The 22,801-nt window shown below is 53.3% G+C and overlaps 1 protein-coding gene across 3 annotated transcripts in view; it reads right to left on the bottom strand.

Annotated features, from left to right (window-relative positions):
- The window catches only part of ift43 (intraflagellar transport 43 homolog (Chlamydomonas)), a 101,438-nt gene that overhangs the window by 12,117 nt on the left and 66,520 nt on the right, over positions 1–22,801 (bottom strand). For all 3 annotated transcript variants that reach the window (XM_078234559.1, XM_078234561.1, XM_078234560.1), the window contains exons 4-5: positions 19,405–19,437; positions 957–1,003 (exon numbers count right to left, since the gene is read on the bottom strand). In XM_078234559.1, coding sequence (XP_078090685.1) covers positions 957–1,003; positions 19,405–19,437 — 80 coding nt within the window. The remainder of the gene's footprint in view (positions 1–956; positions 1,004–19,404; positions 19,438–22,801) is intronic.

Here is a 22,801-nt window from a genome sequence, read left to right as displayed (position 1 = left end):
CAGGACAGGTACAACACAAGATTAGATACAGAGTAAAGCCCCCTCTACACTGTCCCCATCAAACACTCCCAGGACAGGTACAGCACGGGGTTAGATACAGAGTAAAGCTCCCTCTACACTGTCCCCATCAAACACTCCCAGGACAAGTACAGCACGGGGTTAGATACAGAGTAAAGCTCCCAACCCCACAATCTATTGGACCTCAATGTGTGGTGAGGTATTGCGGTTTGAAACAAAGCTCTGTGGTGCTGGTTTCACCAGTGTATGGTGACCATGAGCCTGGTTCAGGATGATAGCAGGTCCTCAGCCTCAGGTACCATCAGTTTGAATGCAAGCTCAGCTCCGGAACCTCGGAGGCTGAGTTCCCCGATGTGAGGAAGCCCCAAGATTCTCCAGCGCTCTCCTTGCCTGTATCCAGCGTTTGATCTCATCAAATCTCTTCATCACTGGAATTTAGCACTTCAGCCCCACACTTGACACAAGTGTCATCGCTTGCTCCGAAGACAGATGCCTTGTGTTAGATGCCAGCCAATTTGCATCAGGTCACAAATTTAAATCTCATTCCAACCCACTTTATGAAAAGCTCTCTTCGATTCCATCCTTGATTGTAGCACCAGCCCCTCCCCCCTAACATCTATCAAATGGAATGAAGCAACAGAATACCGGCAGCTAAAAAGAGAAAAGAAAATTCCATTTCACAAGATATTGATTGTTATATAGCAGGGCCTTATCAGTAAATACGCTGCAAATTAAAGTCTGGAAATGACGTGCTCTCGATCGTAATGTGTTATTTGGAGGATGTATTCAGCAGCTTGCAACTTATTTTCCCCTGTTGATACAGAGAGAAAATTGAACAATTATATCTAACTCTGGCACTATCAGCTTTGCCAGATTGCTCTGCTGTGTTTAATAAGAGCAACCCAACCCCTGGTGAACACCCCATCGCAAAAGCTCACCTCCACCATCATCGGAGTCCTCGGGGCTCCTGGGTCTGAGACGGCTGCTAGGGGGAGAAAGAGAGGGAAGAGGCAGAGTCAGATTCGGAACAGACAGGGACAGGCATTTCTGTCTGGCCTGCTTTTAAACACCAATACACTTGGCAGAAATAAATCCCTTCAAACGCCAGCAGCTGAACTGAGACCCTGTCGCTCTCTCTCTCTCTGAGACCCTGTCGCTCTCTCTCTCTCTCTGAGACCCTGTCGCTCTCTCTCTGAGACCCTGTCGCTCTCTCTCTCTCAGAGACCCTGTCTCTCTCTCTCTCTGAGACCCTGTCGCTCTCTCTCTCTGAGACCCCGTCGCTCTCTCTCTGAATCCCTGTCGCTCTCTCTCTGAGACCCTGTCGCTCTCTCTCTCTCTGAATCCCTGTCGCTCTCTCTCTCTCTGAATCCGTCGCTCTCTCTCTCTGAGACCCTGTCGCTCTCTCACTGAGACCCTGTCGCTCTCTCTCTGAGACCCTGTCGCTCTCTCTCTCTCTCTGAGACCCTGTCGCTCTCTCTCTCTCTCAGACCCTGTCGCTCTCTCTCTCTCTCTCTCTGAGACCCTGTCTCTCTCTCTCTGAGACCCTGTCGCTCTCTCTCTCTCTGAGACCCTGTCTCTCTCTCTCTGAGACCCTGTCGCTCTCTCTCTGAGACCCTGTCGCTCTCTCTCTCTCTGAGACCCTGTCGCTCTCTCTCTCTCTCTCTCTCTGAGACCCTGTCGCTCTCTCTCTCTCTCTCTGAGACCCTGTCGCTCTCTCTCTGAGACCCTGTCGCTCTCTCTCTCTGAGACCCTGTCGCTCTCTCTCTGAGACCCTGTCGCTCTCTCTCTCTCTGAGACCCTGTCGCTCTCTCTCTGAGACCCTGTCGCTCTCTCTCCCTCTCTCTCTGAGACCCTGTCGCTCTCTCTCTCTCTGAGACCCTGTCGCTCTCTCTCCCTCTCTCTCTGAGACCCTGTCGCTCTCTCTCCCTCTCTCTCTCTGAGACCCTGTCGCTCTCTCTCTCTCTCTGAGACCCTGTCGCTCTCTCTCTCTCTGAGACCCTGTCTCTCTCTCTCTGAGACCCTGTCGCTCTCTCTCTCTCAGAGACCCTGTCGCTCTCTCTCTCTCTGAGACCCTGTCTCTCTCTCTCTGAGACCCTGTCGCTCTCTCTCTGAGACCCTGTCGCTCTCTCTCTCTCTCTCTCTGAGACCCTGTCGCTCTCTCTCCCTCTCTCTCTGAGACCCTGTCGCTCTCTCTCCCTCTCTCTCTGAGACCCTGTCGCTCTCTCTCTCTCTCTCTCTCCGAGACCCTGTCGCTCTCTCTCTCTCCGAGACCCTGTCGCTCTCTCTCTCTCTGAGACCCTGTCGCTCTCTCTCTCTCTCTGAGACCCTGTCGCTCTCTCTCTCTCTCTGAGACCCGGTCGCTCTCTCTCCGAGACCCTGTCGCTCTCTCTCTGAGACCCTGTCGCTCTCTCTCTCTCTCTGAGACCCTGTCGCTCTCTCTCTCTCTCTGAGACCCTGTCGCTCTCTCTCTGAGGCCCTGTCGCTCTCTCTCTGAGACCTGTCGCTATCTCTCTGAGACCCTGTCTCTCTCTCTCTCTCTCTCTCAGAGACCCTGTCTCTCTCTCTCAGAGACCCTGTCTCTCTCTCTCTGAGACCCTGTCTCTCTCTCTTACTGAGGCCCTGTCTCTCTCTCTCTCTGAGACCCTGTCTCTCTCTCTCTGAGGCCCTGTCTCTCTCTCTCTGAGACCCTGTCTCTCTCTCTCTGAGACCCTGTCGCTCTCTCTCTCTGAGACCCTGTCGCTCTCTCTCTCTGAGACACTGTCGCTCTCTCTCGGAGACACTGTCGCTCTCTCACTGAGACCCTGTCGCTCTCTCCTTGAGACCCTGTCGCTCTCTCCCCGAGGCCCTGTCACTCTCCCTCTGAGGCCCTGTCGCACTCTCTCTCTCTGAGACCCTGTCTCTCTCTCCCTGAGACCTTGTCTCTCTCTGAGCCCTGTCTCTGTCTCCCTGAGGCCCTGTTGCTCTCTCTCTGAGACCCTGTCGCTCTCTCTCTCTCTGAGACCCTGTCGCTCTCTCTCTGAGACAGTGTCGCTCTCTCACTGAGACCCCGTCGCTCTCTCTCTGAGACCCTGTCGCTCTCTCTCTCTCTGAGACCCTGTCGCTCTCTCTCTCTGAGACCCGTCTCTCTCTCTCTCTGAGACCCTGTCGCTCTCTCTCTGAGACACTGTCGCTCTCTCACTGAGACCCTGTCGCTCTCTCTCTCTCTGAGACCCTGTCGCTCTCTCTCTGAGACCCTGTCTCTCTCTCTCTCTGAGACATTGTCGCTCTCTCTCTCTCTGAGACCCTGTCGCTCTCTCTCTCTCTGAGACCCTGTCGCTCTCTCTCTCTCTGAGACCCTGTCGCTCTCTCTCTGAGACACTGTCGCTCTCTCTCTGAGACACTGTCGCTCTCTCTCTCTCTGAGACCCTGTCGCTCTCTCTCTGAGACCCTGTCGCTCTCTCTCTGAGACACTGTCGCTCTCTCTCTCTCTGAGACCCTGTCGCTCTCTCTCTCTCTGAGACCCTGTCGCTCTCTCTCTCTCTGAGACCCTGTCGCTCTCTCTCTGAGACCCTGTCGCTCTCTCTCTGAGACACTGTCGCTCTCTCTCTCTCTGAGACCCTGTCGCTCTCTCTCTCTCTGAGACACTGTCGCTCTCTCTCTCTGAGACACTGTCGCTCTCTCTCTGAGACCCTGTCGCTCTCTCTCTCTCTGAGACCCTGTCGCTCTCTCTCTCTCTGAGACACTGTCGTTCTCTCTCTCTCAGAGACCCTGTCGCTCTCTCTCTCTCTGAGACACTATCGCTCTCTCTCTCTCTGAGACACTGTCGCTCTCTCTCTCTCTGAGACCCTGTCGCTCTCTCTCTGAGACACTGTCGCTCTCTCTCTCTCTGAGACCCTGTTGCTCTCTCTCTCTCTGAGACCCTGTCGCTCTCTCTCTGAGACACTGTCGCTCTCTCTCTCTCTGAGACCCTGTCGCTCTCTCACTGAGACCCTGTCGCTCTCTCTCTGAGACCCCGTCGCTCTCTCTCTGAGACCCTGTCGCTCTCTCACTGAGACCCTGTCGCTCTCTCTCTGAGACCCTGTCGCTCTCTCACTGAGACCCTGTCGCTCTCTCACTGAGACCCTGTCGCTCTCTCCCTGAGACCCTGTCGCTCTCTCTCTGAGACCTTGTCTCTCTCTGAGACCCTGTCTCTCTCTCTCTGAGACCCTGTCTCTCTCTCTCTGAGACCCTGTCTCTCTCTCTCTGAGACCCTGTCGCTCTCTCTCTGAGACCCTGTCACTCTCTCTCTGAGACCTTGTCTCTCTCTGAGCCCTGTCTCTGTCTCCCTGAGGCCCTGTTGCTCTCTCTCTGAGACCCTGTCGCTCTCTCTCTGAGACCCTGTCGCTCTCTCTCTGAGACCCTGTCGCTCTCTCTCTGAGACCCTGTCTCTCTCTCTCTGAGACCCTGTCGCTCTCTCTCTGAGACCTTGTCTCTCTCTGAGCCCTGTCTCTGTCTCCCTGAGACCCTGTCGCTCTCTCTCTCACTGAGACCCTGTCGCTCTCTCTCAGAGACCCTGTTGCTCTCTCACTGAGACCCTGTCTCTCTCTGAGACCCTGTCGCTCTCTCTCTCTGAGACCCTGTCGCTCTCTCTCAGAGACCCTGTCGCTCACTCTCTCAGAGACCCTGTTGCTCTCTCTCTGAGACCGTTGCTCTCTCTCACTGAGACCCTGCCCCTCTCTCACTGAGGCCCTGTCGCTCTCTCTCTCACTGAGACCCTGCCCCTCTCTCACTGAGGCCCTGTCGCTCTCTCACTGAGACCCTGTCGCTCTCTCTCTCTCACTGAGACCCTGCCCCTCTCTCTCTGAGACCCTGTCGCTCTCTCTCTGAGACCCTGTTGATCTCTCTCTCTGAGACCCTGCCGTTCTCTCTCTCTCAGAGACCCTGTCGCTCTCTCTCTCTCTGAGACCCTGCCGTTCTCTCTCTCTCTGAGACCCTGCCGCTCTCTCACTGAGACCCTGTCGCTCTCTCTCTCTGAGACCCTGTCGCTCTCTCTCTCTCTGAGACCCTGTCGCTCTCTCTCTCTCAGAGACCCTGTCGCTCTCTCTCTCTGAGACCCTGTCGCTCTCTCTCTCTCTGAGACCCTGTCGCTCTCTCTCTCTCTGAGACCCTGTCGCTCTCTCTCCCTCTGAGACCCTGTCTCTCTCTCTCTCTCTGAGACCCTGTCGCTCTCTCTCTGAGACCTTGTCTCTCTCTGAGCCCTGTCTCTGTCTCCCTGAGACCCTGTCGCTCTCTCTCTCACTGAGACCCTGTCGCTCTCTCTCAGAGACCCTGTTGCTCTCTCACTGAGACCCTGTCTCTCTCTGAGACCCTGTCGCTCTCTCTCTCTGAGACCCTGTCGCTCTCTCTCAGAGACCCTGTCGCTCACTCTCTCAGAGACCCTGTTGCTCTCTCTCTGAGACCGTTGCTCTCTCTCACTGAGACCCTGCCCCTCTCTCACTGAGGCCCTGTCGCTCTCTCTCTCACTGAGACCCTGCCCCTCTCTCACTGAGGCCCTGTCGCTCTCTCACTGAGACCCTGTCGCTCTCTCTCTCTCACTGAGACCCTGCCCCTCTCTCTCTGAGACCCTGTCGCTCTCTCTCTGAGACCCTGTTGATCTCTCTCTCTGAGACCCTGCCGTTCTCTCTCTCTCAGAGACCCTGTCGCTCTCTCTCTCTCTGAGACCCTGCCGTTCTCTCTCTCTCTGAGACCCTGCCGCTCTCTCACTGAGACCCTGTCGCTCTCTCTCTCTGAGACCCTGTCGCTCTCTCTCTCTCTGAGACCCTGTCGCTCTCTCTCTCTCAGAGACCCTGTCGCTCTCTCTCTCTGAGACCCTGTCGCTCTCTCTCTCTCTGAGACCCTGTCGCTCTCTCTCTCTCTGAGACCCTGTCGCTCTCTCTCGATCTGAGACCCTGTCTCTCTCTCTCTGAGACCCTGTCGCTCTCTCTCTCTCTGAGACCCTGTCGCTCTCTCTCTCACTGAGACCCTGCCGTTCTCTCTCTCAGAGACCCTGTCGCTCTCTCTCTCTCTGAGACCCTGCCGTTCTCTCTCTCTCTGAGACCCTGCCGTTCTCTCTCTCTCAGAGACCCTGTCGCTCTCTCTCTCTCTGAGACCCTGTTGCTCTCTCTCTCTGAGACCCTGCCGTTCTCTCTCTCTCAGAGACCCTGTCGCTCTCTCACTGAGACCCTGTCGCTCTCTCTCTCTGAGACCCTGTCGCTCTCTCTCTCTCTGAGACCCTGTCGCTCTCTCTCTCTCACTGAGACCCTGCCCCTCTCTCTCTGAGACCCTGTCGCTCTCTCTCTGAGACCCTGTTGATCTCTCTCTCTGAGACCCTGCCGTTCTCTCTCTCTCAGAGACCCTGTCGCTCTCTCTCTCACTGAGACCCTGTCGCTCTCTCTCTCTCACTGAGACCCTGCCCCTCTCTCTCTGAGACCCTGTCGCTCTCTCTCTGAGACCCTGTTGATCTCTCTCTCTGAGACCCTGCCGTTCTCTCTCTCTCAGAGACCCTGTCGCTCTCTCTCTCTCTGAGACCCTGCCGTTCTCTCTCTCTCTGAGACCCTGCCGCTCTCTCACTGAGACCCTGTCGCTCTCTCTCTCTGAGACCCTGTCGCTCTCTCTCTCTCTGAGACCCTGTCGCTCTCTCTCTCTCAGAGACCCTGTCGCTCTCTCTCTCTGAGACCCTGTCGCTCTCTCTCTCTCTGAGACCCTGTCGCTCTCTCTCTCTCTGAGACCCTGTCGCTCTCTCTCCATCTGAGACCCTGTCTCTCTCTCTCTGAGACCCTGTCGCTCTCTCTCTCTCTGAGACCCTGTCGCTCTCTCTCTCACTGAGACCCTGCCGTTCTCTCTCTCAGAGACCCTGTCGCTCTCTCTCTCTCTGAGACCCTGCCGTTCTCTCTCTCTCTGAGACCCTGCCGTTCTCTCTCTCTCAGAGACCCTGTCGCTCTCTCTCTCTCTGAGACCCTGTTGCTCTCTCTCTCTGAGACCCTGCCGTTCTCTCTCTCTCAGAGACCCTGTCGCTCTCTCACTGAGACCCTGTCGCTCTCTCTCTCTGAGACCCTGTCGCTCTCTCTCTCTCTGAGACCCTGTCGCTCTCTCTCTCTCAGAGACCCTGTCGCTCTCTCTCTCTCTGAGACCCTGCCGTTCTCTCTCTCTCTGAGACCCTGCCGCTCTCTCACTGAGACCCTGTCGCTCTCTCTCTCTCTGAGACCCTGTCGCTCTCCCTCTCTCTGAGACCCTGTCGCTCTCTCTCCCTCTCTCTCTGAGACCCTGTCGCTCTCTCTCCCTCTCTCTCTGAGACCCTGTCGCTCTCTCTCTCTCTCTCTCCGAGACCCTGTCGCTCTCTCTCTCTCCGAGACCCTGTCGCTCTCTCTCTCTCTGAGACCCTGTCGCTCTCTCTCTCTCTCTGAGACCCTGTCGCTCTCTCTCTCTCTCTGAGACCCGGTCGCTCTCTCTCCGAGACCCTGTCGCTCTCTCTCTGAGACCCTGTCGCTCTCTCTCTCTCTCTGAGACCCTGTCGCTCTCTCTCTCTCTCTGAGACCCTGTCGCTCTCTCTCTGAGGCCCTGTCGCTCTCTCTCTGAGACCTGTCGCTATCTCTCTGAGACCCTGTCTCTCTCTCTCTCTCTCTCTCAGAGACCCTGTCTCTCTCTCTCAGAGACCCTGTCTCTCTCTCTCTGAGACCCTGTCTCTCTCTCTTACTGAGGCCCTGTCTCTCTCTCTCTCTGAGACCCTGTCTCTCTCTCTCTGAGGCCCTGTCTCTCTCTCTCTGAGACCCTGTCTCTCTCTCTCTGAGACCCTGTCGCTCTCTCTCTCTGAGACCCTGTCGCTCTCTCTCTCTGAGACACTGTCGCTCTCTCTCGGAGACACTGTCGCTCTCTCACTGAGACCCTGTCGCTCTCTCCTTGAGACCCTGTCGCTCTCTCCCCGAGGCCCTGTCACTCTCCCTCTGAGGCCCTGTCGCACTCTCTCTCTCTGAGACCCTGTCTCTCTCTCCCTGAGACCTTGTCTCTCTCTGAGCCCTGTCTCTGTCTCCCTGAGGCCCTGTTGCTCTCTCTCTGAGACCCTGTCGCTCTCTCTCTCTCTGAGACCCTGTCGCTCTCTCTCTGAGACAGTGTCGCTCTCTCACTGAGACCCCGTCGCTCTCTCTCTGAGACCCTGTCGCTCTCTCTCTCTCTGAGACCCTGTCGCTCTCTCTCTCTGAGACCCGTCTCTCTCTCTCTCTGAGACCCTGTCGCTCTCTCTCTGAGACACTGTCGCTCTCTCACTGAGACCCTGTCGCTCTCTCTCTCTCTGAGACCCTGTCGCTCTCTCTCTGAGACCCTGTCTCTCTCTCTCTCTGAGACATTGTCGCTCTCTCTCTCTCTGAGACCCTGTCGCTCTCTCTCTCTCTGAGACCCTGTCGCTCTCTCTCTCTCTGAGACCCTGTCGCTCTCTCTCTGAGACACTGTCGCTCTCTCTCTGAGACACTGTCGCTCTCTCTCTCTCTGAGACCCTGTCGCTCTCTCTCTGAGACCCTGTCGCTCTCTCTCTGAGACACTGTCGCTCTCTCTCTCTCTGAGACCCTGTCGCTCTCTCTCTCTCTGAGACCCTGTCGCTCTCTCTCTCTCTGAGACCCTGTCGCTCTCTCTCTGAGACCCTGTCGCTCTCTCTCTGAGACACTGTCGCTCTCTCTCTCTCTGAGACCCTGTCGCTCTCTCTCTCTCTGAGACACTGTCGCTCTCTCTCTCTGAGACACTGTCGCTCTCTCTCTGAGACCCTGTCGCTCTCTCTCTCTCTGAGACCCTGTCGCTCTCTCTCTCTCTGAGACACTGTCGTTCTCTCTCTCTCAGAGACCCTGTCGCTCTCTCTCTCTCTGAGACACTATCGCTCTCTCTCTCTCTGAGACACTGTCGCTCTCTCTCTCTCTGAGACCCTGTCGCTCTCTCTCTGAGACACTGTCGCTCTCTCTCTCTCTGAGACCCTGTTGCTCTCTCTCTCTCTGAGACCCTGTCGCTCTCTCTCTGAGACACTGTCGCTCTCTCTCTCTCTGAGACCCTGTCGCTCTCTCACTGAGACCCTGTCGCTCTCTCTCTGAGACCCCGTCGCTCTCTCTCTGAGACCCTGTCGCTCTCTCACTGAGACCCTGTCGCTCTCTCTCTGAGACCCTGTCGCTCTCTCACTGAGACCCTGTCGCTCTCTCACTGAGACCCTGTCGCTCTCTCCCTGAGACCCTGTCGCTCTCTCTCTGAGACCTTGTCTCTCTCTGAGACCCTGTCTCTCTCTCTCTGAGACCCTGTCTCTCTCTCTCTGAGACCCTGTCTCTCTCTCTCTGAGACCCTGTCGCTCTCTCTCTGAGACCCTGTCACTCTCTCTCTGAGACCTTGTCTCTCTCTGAGCCCTGTCTCTGTCTCCCTGAGGCCCTGTTGCTCTCTCTCTGAGACCCTGTCGCTCTCTCTCTGAGACCCTGTCGCTCTCTCTCTGAGACCCTGTCGCTCTCTCTCTGAGACCCTGTCTCTCTCTCTCTGAGACCCTGTCGCTCTCTCTCTGAGACCTTGTCTCTCTCTGAGCCCTGTCTCTGTCTCCCTGAGACCCTGTCGCTCTCTCTCTCACTGAGACCCTGTCGCTCTCTCTCAGAGACCCTGTTGCTCTCTCACTGAGACCCTGTCTCTCTCTGAGACCCTGTCGCTCTCTCTCTCTGAGACCCTGTCGCTCTCTCTCAGAGACCCTGTCGTTCACTCTCTCAGAGACCCTGTTGCTCTCTCTCTGAGACCGTTGCTCTCTCTCACTGAGACCCTGCCCCTCTCTCACTGAGGCCCTGTCGCTCTCTCTCTCACTGAGACCCTGCCCCTCTCTCACTGAGGCCCTGTCGCTCTCTCACTGAGACCCTGTCGCTCTCTCTCTCTCACTGAGACCCTGCCCCTCTCTCTCTGAGACCCTGTCGCTCTCTCTCTGAGACCCTGTTGATCTCTCTCTCTGAGACCCTGCCGTTCTCTCTCTCTCAGAGACCCTGTCGCTCTCTCTCTCTCTGAGACCCTGCCGTTCTCTCTCTCTCTGAGACCCTGCCGCTCTCTCACTGAGACCCTGTCGCTCTCTCTCTCTGAGACCCTGTCGCTCTCTCTCTCTCTGAGACCCTGTCGCTCTCTCTCTCTCAGAGACCCTGTCGCTCTCTCTCTCTGAGACCCTGTCGCTCTCTCTCTCTCTGAGACCCTGTCGCTCTCTCTCTCTCTGAGACCCTGTCGCTCTCTCTCCCTCTGAGACCCTGTCTCTCTCTCTCTCTCTGAGACCCTGTCGCTCTCTCTCTGAGACCTTGTCTCTCTCTGAGCCCTGTCTCTGTCTCCCTGAGACCCTGTCGCTCTCTCTCTCACTGAGACCCTGTCGCTCTCTCTCAGAGACCCTGTTGCTCTCTCACTGAGACCCTGTCTCTCTCTGAGACCCTGTCGCTCTCTCTCTCTGAGACCCTGTCGCTCTCTCTCAGAGACCCTGTCGCTCACTCTCTCAGAGACCCTGTTGCTCTCTCTCTGAGACCGTTGCTCTCTCTCACTGAGACCCTGCCCCTCTCTCACTGAGGCCCTGTCGCTCTCTCTCTCACTGAGACCCTGCCCCTCTCTCACTGAGGCCCTGTCGCTCTCTCACTGAGACCCTGTCGCTCTCTCTCTCTCACTGAGACCCTGCCCCTCTCTCTCTGAGACCCTGTCGCTCTCTCTCTGAGACCCTGTTGATCTCTCTCTCTGAGACCCTGCCGTTCTCTCTCTCTCAGAGACCCTGTCGCTCTCTCTCTCTCTGAGACCCTGCCGTTCTCTCTCTCTCTGAGACCCTGCCGCTCTCTCACTGAGACCCTGTCGCTCTCTCTCTCTGAGACCCTGTCGCTCTCTCTCTCTCTGAGACCCTGTCGCTCTCTCTCTCTCAGAGACCCTGTCGCTCTCTCTCTCTGAGACCCTGTCGCTCTCTCTCTCTCTGAGACCCTGTCGCTCTCTCTCTCTCTGAGACCCTGTCGCTCTCTCTCCATCTGAGACCCTGTCTCTCTCTCTCTGAGACCCTGTCGCTCTCTCTCTCTCTGAGACCCTGTCGCTCTCTCTCTCACTGAGACCCTGCCGTTCTCTCTCTCAGAGACCCTGTCGCTCTCTCTCTCTCTGAGACCCTGCCGTTCTCTCTCTCTCTGAGACCCTGCCGTTCTCTCTCTCTCAGAGACCCTGTCGCTCTCTCTCTCTCTGAGACCCTGTTGCTCTCTCTCTCTGAGACCCTGCCGTTCTCTCTCTCTCAGAGACCCTGTCGCTCTCTCACTGAGACCCTGTCGCTCTCTCTCTCTGAGACCCTGTCGCTCTCTCTCTCTCTGAGACCCTGTCGCTCTCTCTCTCTCAGAGACCCTGTCGCTCTCTCTCTCTCTGAGACCCTGCCGTTCTCTCTCTCTCTGAGACCCTGCCGCTCTCTCACTGAGACCCTGTCGCTCTCTCTCTCTCTGAGACCCTGTCGCTCTCCCTCTCTCTGAGACCCTGTCGCTCTCTCTCTCTCAGAGACCCTGTCGCTCTCTCTCTCTGAGACCCTGTCGCTCTCTCTCTCTCTGAGACCCTGTCGCTCTCTCTCTCTCTGAGACCCTGTCGCTCTCTCTCCCTCTGAGACCCTGTCTCTCTCTCTCTCTCTGAGACCCTGTCGCTCTCTCTCTCTCTCTGAGACCCTGTCGCTCTCTCTCTCACTGAGACCCTGTCGCTCTCTCTCTCTCAGAGACCCTGTCGCTCTCTCTCTCTGAGACCCTGTCGCTCTCTCTCTCTGAGACCCTGTTGCTCTCTCTCTCTGAGACCCTGCCGTTCTCTCTCTCTCAGAGACCCTGTCGCTCTCTCTCTCTCTGAGACCCTGCCGTTCTCTCTCTCTCAGAGACCCTGTCGCTCTCTCACTCTCTGAGACCCTGCCGTTCTCACTCTCTCAGAGACCCTGTCGCTCTCTCTCTCTCAGAGACCCTGTCGCTCTCTCTCTCTCTGAGACCCTGCCGTTCTCTCTCTCTCAGAGACCCTGTCGCTCTCTCACTGAGACCCTGTCGCTCTCTCTCTCTCTGAGACCCTGTCGCTCTCTCTCTCTCTGAGACCCTGTCGCTCTCTCTCTCTCTGAGACCCTGTCGCTCTCTCTCTCTCAGAGACCCTGTCGCTCTCTCTCTCTCTGAGACCCTGTCGCTCTCTCTCTCTCTGAGACCCTGTCGCTCTCTCTCTCTCAGAGACCCTGTCGCTCTCTCACTGAGACCCTGTCGCTCTCTCTCTCTGAGACCCTGTCGCTCTCTCTCTCTGAGACCCTGCCGCTCTCTCACTGAGACCCTGTCGCTCTCTCTCTCTGAGACCCTGTCGCTCTCTCTCTCACTGAGACCCTGTCGCTCTCACTCTCTGAGACCCTGTTGCTCTCTCTCTCTCAGAGACCCTGTCGCTCTCTCACTGAGACCCTGTCGCTCTCTCTCTCACTGAGACCCTGTCGCTCTCTCTCTCTGAGACCCTGTCGCTCTCTCTCTCTCTGAGACCCTGTCGCTCTCTCTCTCTCAGAGACCCTGTCGCTCTCTCTCTCTCTGAGACCCTGTCGCTCTCTCTCTCTGAGACCCTGTCGCTCTCTCTCTCTCTGAGACCCTGTCGCTCTCTCACTGAGACCATGTCGCTCTCTCTCTCACTGAGACCCTGTCGCTCTCTCTCTCTGAGACCCTGTCGCTCTCTCTCTCTCTGAGACCCTGTCGCTCTCTCTCTCTCAGAGACCCTGTCGCTCTCTCTCTCTCTGAGACCCTGTCGCTCCCTCACTGAGACCCTGTCGCTCTCTCACTGAGACCCTGTCGCTCTCTCTCTCACTGAGACCCTGTCGCTCTCTCTCTCTGAGACCCTGTCGCTCTCTCTCTCTGAGACCCTGTTGCTCTCTCTCTCAGAGACCCTGTCGCTCTCTCTCTCTCTGAGACCCTGCCGCTCTCTCTCACTGAGACCCTGTCGCTCTCTCTCACAGAGACCCTGTCGCTCTCTCTCTCTCTGAGACCCTGTCGCTCTCTCTCTCTGAGACCCTGTCGCTCTCTCTCTCTGAGACCCTGTCGCTCTCTCTCACTGAGACCCTGTCGCTCTCTCTCTCTGAGACCCTGTCGCTCTCTCTCTCTGAGACCCTGTTGCTCTCTCTCACTGAGACCCTGTCGCTCTCTCTCTCTGAGACCCTGTCGCTCTCTCTCTCTCTGAGACCCTGTCGCTCTCTCTCTCACTGAGACCCTGTCGCTCTCTCTCTCTGAGACCCTGTCGCTCTCTCTCTCTCTGAGACCCTGTCGCTCTCTCTCTCTGAGACCCTGTCGCTCTCTCTCTCTCAGAGACCTTGTCGCTCTCTCTCTCTCTGAGACCCTGTCGCTCTCTCACTGAGGCCCTGTCGCTCTCTCTCTCTCAGAGACCCTGTCGCTCTCTCTCTCTCTGAGACCCTGTCGCTCTCTCTCTCACTGAGGCCCTGTCGCTGTCTCTCTCAGAGACCCTGTCGCTCTCTCTCTCACTGTGACCATGTCACTCTCTCACTGAGACCCTGTCGCTCTCTCTCTCTCTGAGACCCTGTTGCTCTCTCTCTGAAACCCTGTCTCTATCTCACTGAGACCCTGTCGCTCTCTCTCTCTGGGACCCTGCGCTCTCTCTCTCAGAGACTCTGTTGCTCTCTCTCTCAGAGACCCTGTTGCTCTCTCTCTCAGAGACCCTGTTGCTCTCTCTCTGAGACCCTGTTGCTCTCTCTCTCTCTCAGAGACCCTGTTGCTCTCTCTCTCACTGAGACCCTGTCTCTCTCTCTCACTGTGACCATGTCGCTCTCTCACTGAGACCATGTTGCTCTCTCTCTCTCACTGTGACCATGTCGCTCTCTCACTGAGACCCTGTTGCTCTCTCTCACTGAGACCCTGTCGCTCTCTCTCTGAGACCCTGTCACTCTCTCACTGAGACCCTGTTGCTCTCTCTCTCAGAGACCCTGTCGCTCTCTCTCAGAGACCCTGTCGCTCTCTCTCTCAGAGACCCTGTCGCTCTCTCTCTCAGAGACCCTGTTGCTCTCTCTCAGAGACCCTGTTGCTCTCTCTCTCAGAGACCCTGTCGCTCTCTCTCTGAGACCCTGTCGCTCTCTCACTGAGACCCTATTGCTCTCTCTCTCTGAGACCCTGTCGCTCTCTCTCTCTCTGAGACCCTGTCGCTCTCTCACTGAGACCCTGTCGCTCTCTCTCTCTCTGAGACCCTGTCGCTCTCTCACTGAGACCCTGTCACTCTCTCTCTCTCTGAGACCCTGTTGCTCTCTCCCTCTCTCTCTCAGAGACCCTGTTGCTCTCTCTCTCAGAGACCCTGTTGCTCTCTCTCTCAGAGACCCTGTTGCTCTCTCTCTGAGACCCTGTTGCTCTCTCTCTCTCTCTCAGAGACCCTGTTGCTCTCTCTCACTAAGACCCTGTCTCTCTCTCACTATGGCCATGTCGCTCTCTCACTGAGACCATGTTGCTCTCTCTCTCTCACTGAGACCCTGTCGTTCTCTCACTGAGACCCTGTCGCTCTCTCACTGAGACCCTGTTGCTCTCTCTCTCAGAGACCCTGTCGCTCTCTCTCTCAGAGACCCTGTCGCTCTCTCTCTCAGAGACCCTGTCGCTCTCTCACTGAGACCCTGTCGCTCTCTCTCTGAGATCCTGTCGCTCTCTCTCTGAGACCCTGTCTCTCTCTCTCTCTCTCTCTGAGATCCTGTCTCTCTCTCTCTCTGAGACCCTGTCTCTCCCTCTCTCTGAGACCCTGTCTCTCTCTCTCTGAGACCCTGTCTCTCTCTCTCTCTCTGAGATCCTGTCGCTCGCTCTGTCTCTGAGACCCTGTCACTCTCTCACTGAGACCCTGTCTCTCTCTCTCACTGAGACTCTCTCGCTCTCTCACTTACGGGGTCCGTAATTATGCTGGCTGCTTTGCCGAGGCAGCGGGAAGTGTAGACAGAGTCAATGAATGGGAGTCTGGTTTGCGTGATGGATTGGGCTACATTCACGACCTCTTATAGTTCCTTGCGGTGTTGGGCAGAGCAGGAGCCACACCAAGCTGTGATACAACCAGAAAGAATGCTTTCTATGGTGCATCTGTAAAAGTTGCTGAGAGTCGGAGCTGACATGAATTGTACCCACTTCTACTACTACCTGTGGCAGCTCGTTCCAGACACTCACCACCCTCTGAGTGAAAATAATTGCCCCTCTGGACACTTTGGTATCTCTCCCCTCTCACCTTAAACCTCTGCCATCTAGTTTTAGACTCCCCTACCTGTGGGAAAAGATATTGACTATCCAGCTGATCTGTGCTCCTCATTATTTTATAGACCACTATAAGATCACCCCTAAGCCTCCTACGCTCCAGGAAAAAAGTCTCAGTCTATCCAGCCTCTCCTTATAACTCAAACCATCAAGTCCTGGGAGCATCCTCAGAAATCTTTTCTGCACTCTTTCTAGTTTAATAATATCCTTTCTGTAATAGGATGACCAGAACTGTACACAGTATTCCAAGTGTGGCCTTACCAATGTCTTTTACAACTTCAACAAGACATCCCAACTCCTGCATTCAATGTTCTGACCAATGAAACCAAGCATGCCGAATGACTGCTTCACCACTCTGTCTATCTGTGACTCCACTTTCAAGGAGTTGTGAATCTGTATCCCTGGATCTCTTTGTTCTATAACTCTCCCCATGCCCTACCATTAATAGAATAAGTCCTGCCCTGGTTCAATCTACCAAAATGCATCACCTTGCATTTATCTAAATTAAACTCCATATGCCATTCGTCAGCCCACTGGCCCAATTGATCAAGATCCCGTTGCAATCCTAGATAACCTTCTTCACCGTCCACTATGCCACCAATCTTGGTGTCATCTGCAAACTTACTAACCATGCCGACTAAATTCTCATCCAAATCATTAATATAAATGACAAATAACAGTGGACCCAGCACTAATCCCTGAGGCACACCGCTGGTCACAGGCCTCCAGTTTGAAAAACAACCCTCTACAACCACCCTTTGGCTTCTGTCATCAACATGACGTCTGTGTCAATATGTGCGATCTTCTTGGAGATCCTCTCCGCTTGGAGCCGGCAGTTTGCGGTGACCATTCTGTCATCAAGCCAATTTTGTATCCAATTGGCTACCTCACCCTGGATCCTGTGAGATTTAACCTTATGCAACAATCTACCATGCGGTACCTTGTCAAAGGCTTTGCTAAAGTCCATGTCGACAACATCAACTGCACTGCCCTCATCTACCTTCTTGGTTACCCCTTCAAAAAACTCAATCAAATTTGTGAGACATGATTTTCCACTCACAAAGCCATGCTGACTGTCCCTAATCAGTTCTTGCCTCTCTAAATGCCTGTAGATCCTGTCTCGCAGAATACCTTCTAACAATTTACCCATTACAGACATTCGGCTCACCAGCCTGTCGTTCCCAGGATTTTCTGTAGTCCTTCTTAAAACAAAGGCACAACATTTGCTGCCCTCCAATTTTCAGACATCTCACCTGTGGCTGTCGATGATTCAAATATTTCTGCTAGGGGTCCCGCAATTTCACAGAATCACAGAATACCACAGTGTTGAAGAGGCCCTTTGGCCCATCGAGTCTGCACCAACGCATGAAAGGCCCTGACCTCCCACCTAATCCCACTTGCCAGCACTTGGCTCATAGCCTTGAATGTTATGAAGTGCCAAGTACACATCCAGGTACTTTTTAAAGGATGTGAGACATCCTCCCTCCACTACCCTCCCTGGCAGCGCATTCCAGACCATTACCACCCTCTGAGTGAAAACTTTTTTCCTCAAATTCTCCCTAAATCTCCCACCTCTCACTTTTAACTTGTGTCCCCTTGTAACTGACCCTTCAACTAAGGGGAACAGCTGCTCCCTATCCACCCTGTCCATGCCCCTCATAATCTTGAACACCTCAATCAGGTCGCCCCTCAGTCTTCTCTGCTCCAACGAAAACAACCCAAGCTTATCCAACCTCTCTTCATAATGTAAATGTTCCATCCCAGGCAGCATCCTGGTGAATCTCCTCTGCACTCCTTCCAACACGCTCACATCCTTAATTTCCTCCCTAGTTCCCCACAATGTCCTGGGATACACTTCATCAGGTCCCGGGGATTTATCTACCTTGATGCGCTTTAAGACTTCCAGCATCCCCTTCTCTGTAATATGTACACTCCTCAAGACATCACTATTTATTTCCCCAAGTTCCCTAACTTCCATGGCTTTTCTCAACAGTAAATACTGATGAGAAATATTCATTTAGGATCTCACCCATCTCTTGTGGATCTGCACACAGATGACCTTGTTGATCCTTAAGAGGCCCTATTCTCGATCTACTTACTCTTTTGCCCTTGATGTATTTATAGAAGCTCTTTAGATTCTCCTTTGCCTTATCTGCCAAACCAATCTCGTGTCCCCTTTTTGCTCTCCTGATTTCTCTCTTATCTCTACTCCTACACCCTCTATACTCTTCAAAGGATCCACTTGATCCCAGCTGCCTATGCATGTCAAATGCCTCCTTCTTCTTCTTGACCAGGGCCTCAATATCTCGAGTCATCCAGGGTTCCCTATTTGTACCAGCCATTCTAAACGGAATGTGCTTACCCTGAACCCTGATTAACACACTTTTGAAAGCCTCCCACTTACCAGCTGTCCCTTTGCCTGCCAACAGACTCCCCCAGTCAATTTTGGAAAGTTCTTGTCCAATACCATCAAAGTTGGCCTTGCCCCAATTTAGAGTCATAGAGGATTACATCATGGAAACAGGCCCTTCGGCCCAACTTGTCCATGGCAACCACTGAGCTAGTCCCAATTGCCTGCATTTCGTCCATATCCCTCTATACCAATCTTACCCATGTAACTATCTAACTGCTTTTTAAAAGACAAAATTGTACCTGCCTCTACTACTACCTCTGGCAGCTTGTTCCAGATAATCACCACCCTCTGTGTGAAACAATTGCCCTTCTGAACTCTTTTGTATCTCTCCCCTCTCACCTTAAACCTATGCCCTCTAGTTTTAGACTCCCCTACCTTTGGGAAAAGATATTGACTATCTACCTTGTCTATGCCCCTCGTTATTTTATAGACCTCTATAAGGTCACCCCTCAGCCTCCTACACTCCAGGGAAAAAAGTCCCAGTCTATCCAGCCTCTCCTTATAACTCAATCCATCAAGTCCCGGTAGCATCCTTAACTTTTGGGTCAGACCTATCATTCTCCATAGCTATCTTAAAACTAATAGAATTATGGTCACTGGTCCCAAAGTGATCCTTCACTAACATTTCTGTCACCTGCCCTTCCTTATTTCCCAAGAGGAGGTCAAGTTTTGCCCCCTCTCTAGTTGGGCCATCCACATACTGAATGAGAAATTCCTCCTGAATACACTCAACAAATTTCTCTCCATCCAACCCTCTAATACTACGCCTGTCTCAGTCAATGTTGGGAATCCCTGACTATTACCACCCTATTTTCCTTGCAGCTTTCTGTAATTTCCTTACATATTTGCTCCTCAATTTCCCACTGACTATTTGGGGGCTTACAGTACAACCCTATCAGAGTGATTCCCCCCTTCTTATTCCTCAGTTCGATCCATATAGACTCAGTGGGCAAACTCTCGGATATATCTCCCCTCAGTACTGCCGTGATGTTCTCCCTAATCAAAAACGCAACTCCCTCTCCTCGCTTAGCTCCTGTCCTATCTTTCCTTTGATCACTCTCACATTGACCCCTTGTTTATCACTCTTGTGAAGCTGTTGTTCAGTCTCACACTAGTCCATTGGTCATTCGCATAGCGACCCCGTCAGCCATGCTCGCACTGAGAGGACAGCATTCCCCGAGCACTGCACAGGAGTGACAGCCTTGAATTTTGTGCTGCAGTTAAGGAGTGGAACTTGAATCCACTACCTTCCAACTCAGAGGTGAGAGTGCTACCCAGTGAGCCCCACTGGCACGGACAGTGAGTGAAAGGCAGCGAGAGAGAGAGAGAGAGAGAGAATTAGATAGACAGTATAGTGAGAGAAACAGAGACAAAGAATGCAAGAGCTAGGAAGATAGGAACAGAGAATGAGAGAGGCAGAGAACAACAGAGAGCAAGAAGAGAGAGACAAAGAGACAGTGAGGCAATCAAAAAGGCAGAAAGATTGAGATAGAGGGTGAGGAAGTGAGAGCAAAGAGAGAGATAGAAAGAGAAAGGGGAGAGAGAGAGAGAGAGGAAAAGAGAGTGAGGCAGACAGAGTGTCTGAATGACTGGAAGAGTATATAAGTGATGAAGAGTTTCCTTGTGGAACCGTGTGTGTGACAGGCGTGATTATTCCAGGAGGTGTAAGTTCAGCTGCTCTCAATGACTGCGGCCTGATGTGAGTGAAGGATCTCAAACTATGCCCAGTTCAGGATTTGGAGATTGACAACAGGCAATAATTCAAAAACTTACTCCTCGACCTCCTCTGTCACTTTGCGTCCCGACCTGCAATCAGAAAACAGGACTTGGTGTCATGAACACAATCAGAACCGTGGTCACAATAACACAAAACAGGATTGGGAGGGAGTCACATTAATCCACACAGCACCAGGGTAAATAGATCAATAGAAAGCTAAGTGAGGTAGTGTTGGGAATTTGCAACCTGTCTTTATGGCAGACAATTCAGAATACTCAGATTCCAGGTTCTCTCCAAATGGAACAGTTTTCTGTTTGGCAATTTTTGAACAGATCCTGGCAGGTCTCTGAGAATAGAGCAGAGACTGTGTTACTGTTGATGTTATACAGCTGGAAAGAAAGAAGAGCAGAAGATAGGAAGGCAAGGGATTGTGGATTGAATGGGGGAATTGCTGCTGTTTCAGTGTTGCCAGCAACCCCGGACCATTTAAAGGATCAGAGAAGGGGGTCTCTGGGGATCCATGTCCGGGGCCTACAGATGGAATACAGCCTCTGGTGGATAAGACTCAAAAGCAAAATAATTGGTTGGGAAGTGAGAGATCCTACAAAATGGAGTTAGAATGATTGTGAGATTTGCACACGGTGCCACAGTTGATGTAATGTGAGTGCTTCAAACTACATGAGGCATTCTTTGTTGTGTTGATAATTTAAAGTGAATTTTACCTCTTTGTATAAATTATACTTTGCTGGTTAATGTTCAAGTTATATTGATTGATTTGGTTTGTTTTCGTATAAGTTTTAAAAAGTGAAATCCTGTCCCTCAGGTTTCTTTCCATCAGTGTAAGATATCAGTCTCGATAAGGTGGAGGGTATGAAGAAGAGCAGGCCAGAGTCGATGGGGCAGTCACTGGGCTTACTGTGAATATTGGTTCATATCTTATCTCCAGAAATGGAGGCAGAGAAGTCGGGAGGGATTGGAGATGAACCACGTGAAGGTGAATGGAGGCAAGAGCAGGGCACAGTGCCCATACAATCTCCGATGGGAGCTGAACAGGACTGGAACAAGGAATATCCCACAAAAGGTAGGTATAGCTCGGATCCATGTGGGGACCAGGGCAGCAGCTTTGTTTGGAGGAGGTAGGAGAGTTAAAGGAGAAATTATTCACTGAGTGAAGCAGCGAAGCCAGCTGGAGGAGGAAGAGGCATCGAGCTCTCCGAGAGTCCTGGAGGGGGAGCGAGGCACACAGAGATGGGACATCCACGGCGAAGGGCAGTTGGTTAGGGCCAGGAAATTCAAACTGTTAAAGTGGCAGAAAACAGGTAAAGGATGTCGGTGGAAAGAGACTGAATCTGACTAAAAATAAAGTTAAGGTAAGTCATTTCAGTGGGGTGGGAACAGGCTGAAACTCTGCAGTCCTGATTGTGGATTTTGCAAACAAGTTACAAATGGGCTGTTAGGGGTTGGCTGACTATGAGGTGAGGTCGGAGAATTAGCACTGAGGGAGTGCCGCACTGTCAGAGGGTCAGTACTGAGGGAATGCCGCACTGTCTGAGGGTCAGTGCTGAGGGAGTGCTGCACTGTAAGAGGGTCAGTACTGAGGGACTGCCACACTGTCTGAGGGTCAGTGCTGAGGGAGTGCCGCACTGTCAGAGGGTCAGTGCTGAGAGAGTGCCGCACTGTCAGAGGGTCAGTGCTGAGGGAGTGCCGCACTGTCAGAGGGTCAGTACTGAGGGACTGCCACACTGTCTGAGGGTCAGTGCTGAGGGAGTGCCACACTGTCAGAGGGTCAGTGCTGAGAGAGTGCCGCACTGTCAGAGGGTCAGTGCTGAGGGAGTGCCACACTGTCAGAGGGTCAGTGCTGAGGGAGTGCCACACTGTCAGAGGGTCAGTACTGAGGGAGTGCCGCACTGTCAGAGGGTCAGTGCTGAGGGAGTGCCACACTGTCAGAGGGTCAGTACTAAGGGAATGCCGCACTGTCAGTGGGTCAGTACTGAGGGAGTGCCGCGCTGTTGGATGGTCAGTACTGAGGGAGTGCCGCACTGTCAGAGGGTCAGTGCTGAGGGAGTGCCACACTGTCAGAGGGTCAGTACTGAGGGAGTGCCACACTGTCAGAGGGTCAGTGCTGAGGGAGTGCCACACTGTCAGAGGGTCAGTGCTGAGGGAGTGCCACACTGTCAGAGGGTCAGTACTGAGGGAATGCCGCACTGTCAGAAGGTCAGTACTGAGGGAGTGCCGCGCTGCTGGAGGGTCAGTGCTGAGGGAGTGCCACACTGTCAGAGAGTCAGTACTGAGGGAATGCCGCACTGTCAGAGGGTCAGTACTGAGGGAATGCCGCACTGTCAGAGGGTCAGTACTGAGGGAGTGCCGCACTGTCAGAGGGTCAGTACTGAGGGAGTGCCGCGCTGTCAGAGGGTCAGTACTGAGGGAGTGCCGCACTGTCAGAGGGTCAGTACTGAGGGAATGCCGCGCTGTTGGAGGTACCATCTCTCAGGTGTGACATTACACCGAGGCATTATCAGGTGGATATGAACAATCCCATGGTCAGTATTTGAAAGAAGAGGGAAATGATTCCTGGTTAATACTTCACTCAACATCAAAAACAAGTTATGTAATCATTGCCACATTGTTGTTTGTGGGAGTTTGCTGAGAGTAAATGGTCACCATGTTTTTCTACATTCCAATAGTGAATATATTCCAAAAGTACTTCATTCGCTGCAAAACTCTTTGAGAGGTCCTGGGGTTAGCAGAAACGCTATATAAATGCAAGCCTTTCAAGTCTTTCTTTTTTAAGGGCTGGTACTTAGATTGACACGCCTGAGGGAGAGGGAGAGGGAGAGACTCCGACTCCGGGGAGAATAATTTTTTGAGAACATTACATGTGCAGTGGACAATGGGGAACCTGTAGATGTGGTGTATCTGGATTTCCAGAAAGCATTTGACAAGGCGCCGCACCAAAGACTGCTACATAAGATAAAGGTGCACAGTGTTACGGGTAATGTATTGGCACGGATAGAGGATTGGTTAACTAACAGAAAACAAAGAGTGGGGGTAAATGGGTGTTTTTCTGGTTGGCGATCAGTGACTAGTGGTGTGCCTCAGGAATCAGTGTTGGGACCGCAATTGTTTACGATTTACATAGATGATTTGGAGTTGGGGACCAAGTGTAGTGTGTCAAAATCTGCAGATGACACTAAGATGGGTGGAAGAGCAAAGTGGGCAGGGGACGCTGAAAGTCTGCAAAGGGATATAGATAATCTAAGTGAGTGGGCGAGGGTCTGGCAGATGGAGTACAATGTTGGTAAATGTGAGGTCATCCATTTTGGTAGGAATAACAGCAAAATTGACCATTGTTTAAATGGTAAAAAATTGCAGCATGCTGCTGTGCAGAGGGACCTGGGTGTCCTTGTGCAGGAATCTCAAGGAGTTGGTTTGCAGGTGCAGCAGGTAATTAAG

The sequence above is a fragment of the Mustelus asterias genome, chromosome 18 (genome assembly GCF_964213995.1).
Source record: "Mustelus asterias chromosome 18, sMusAst1.hap1.1, whole genome shotgun sequence".
NCBI classification, from domain to species: domain Eukaryota; kingdom Metazoa; phylum Chordata; class Chondrichthyes; order Carcharhiniformes; family Triakidae; genus Mustelus; species Mustelus asterias.
This window is presented reverse-complemented; position numbering and strand designations above follow the sequence as displayed.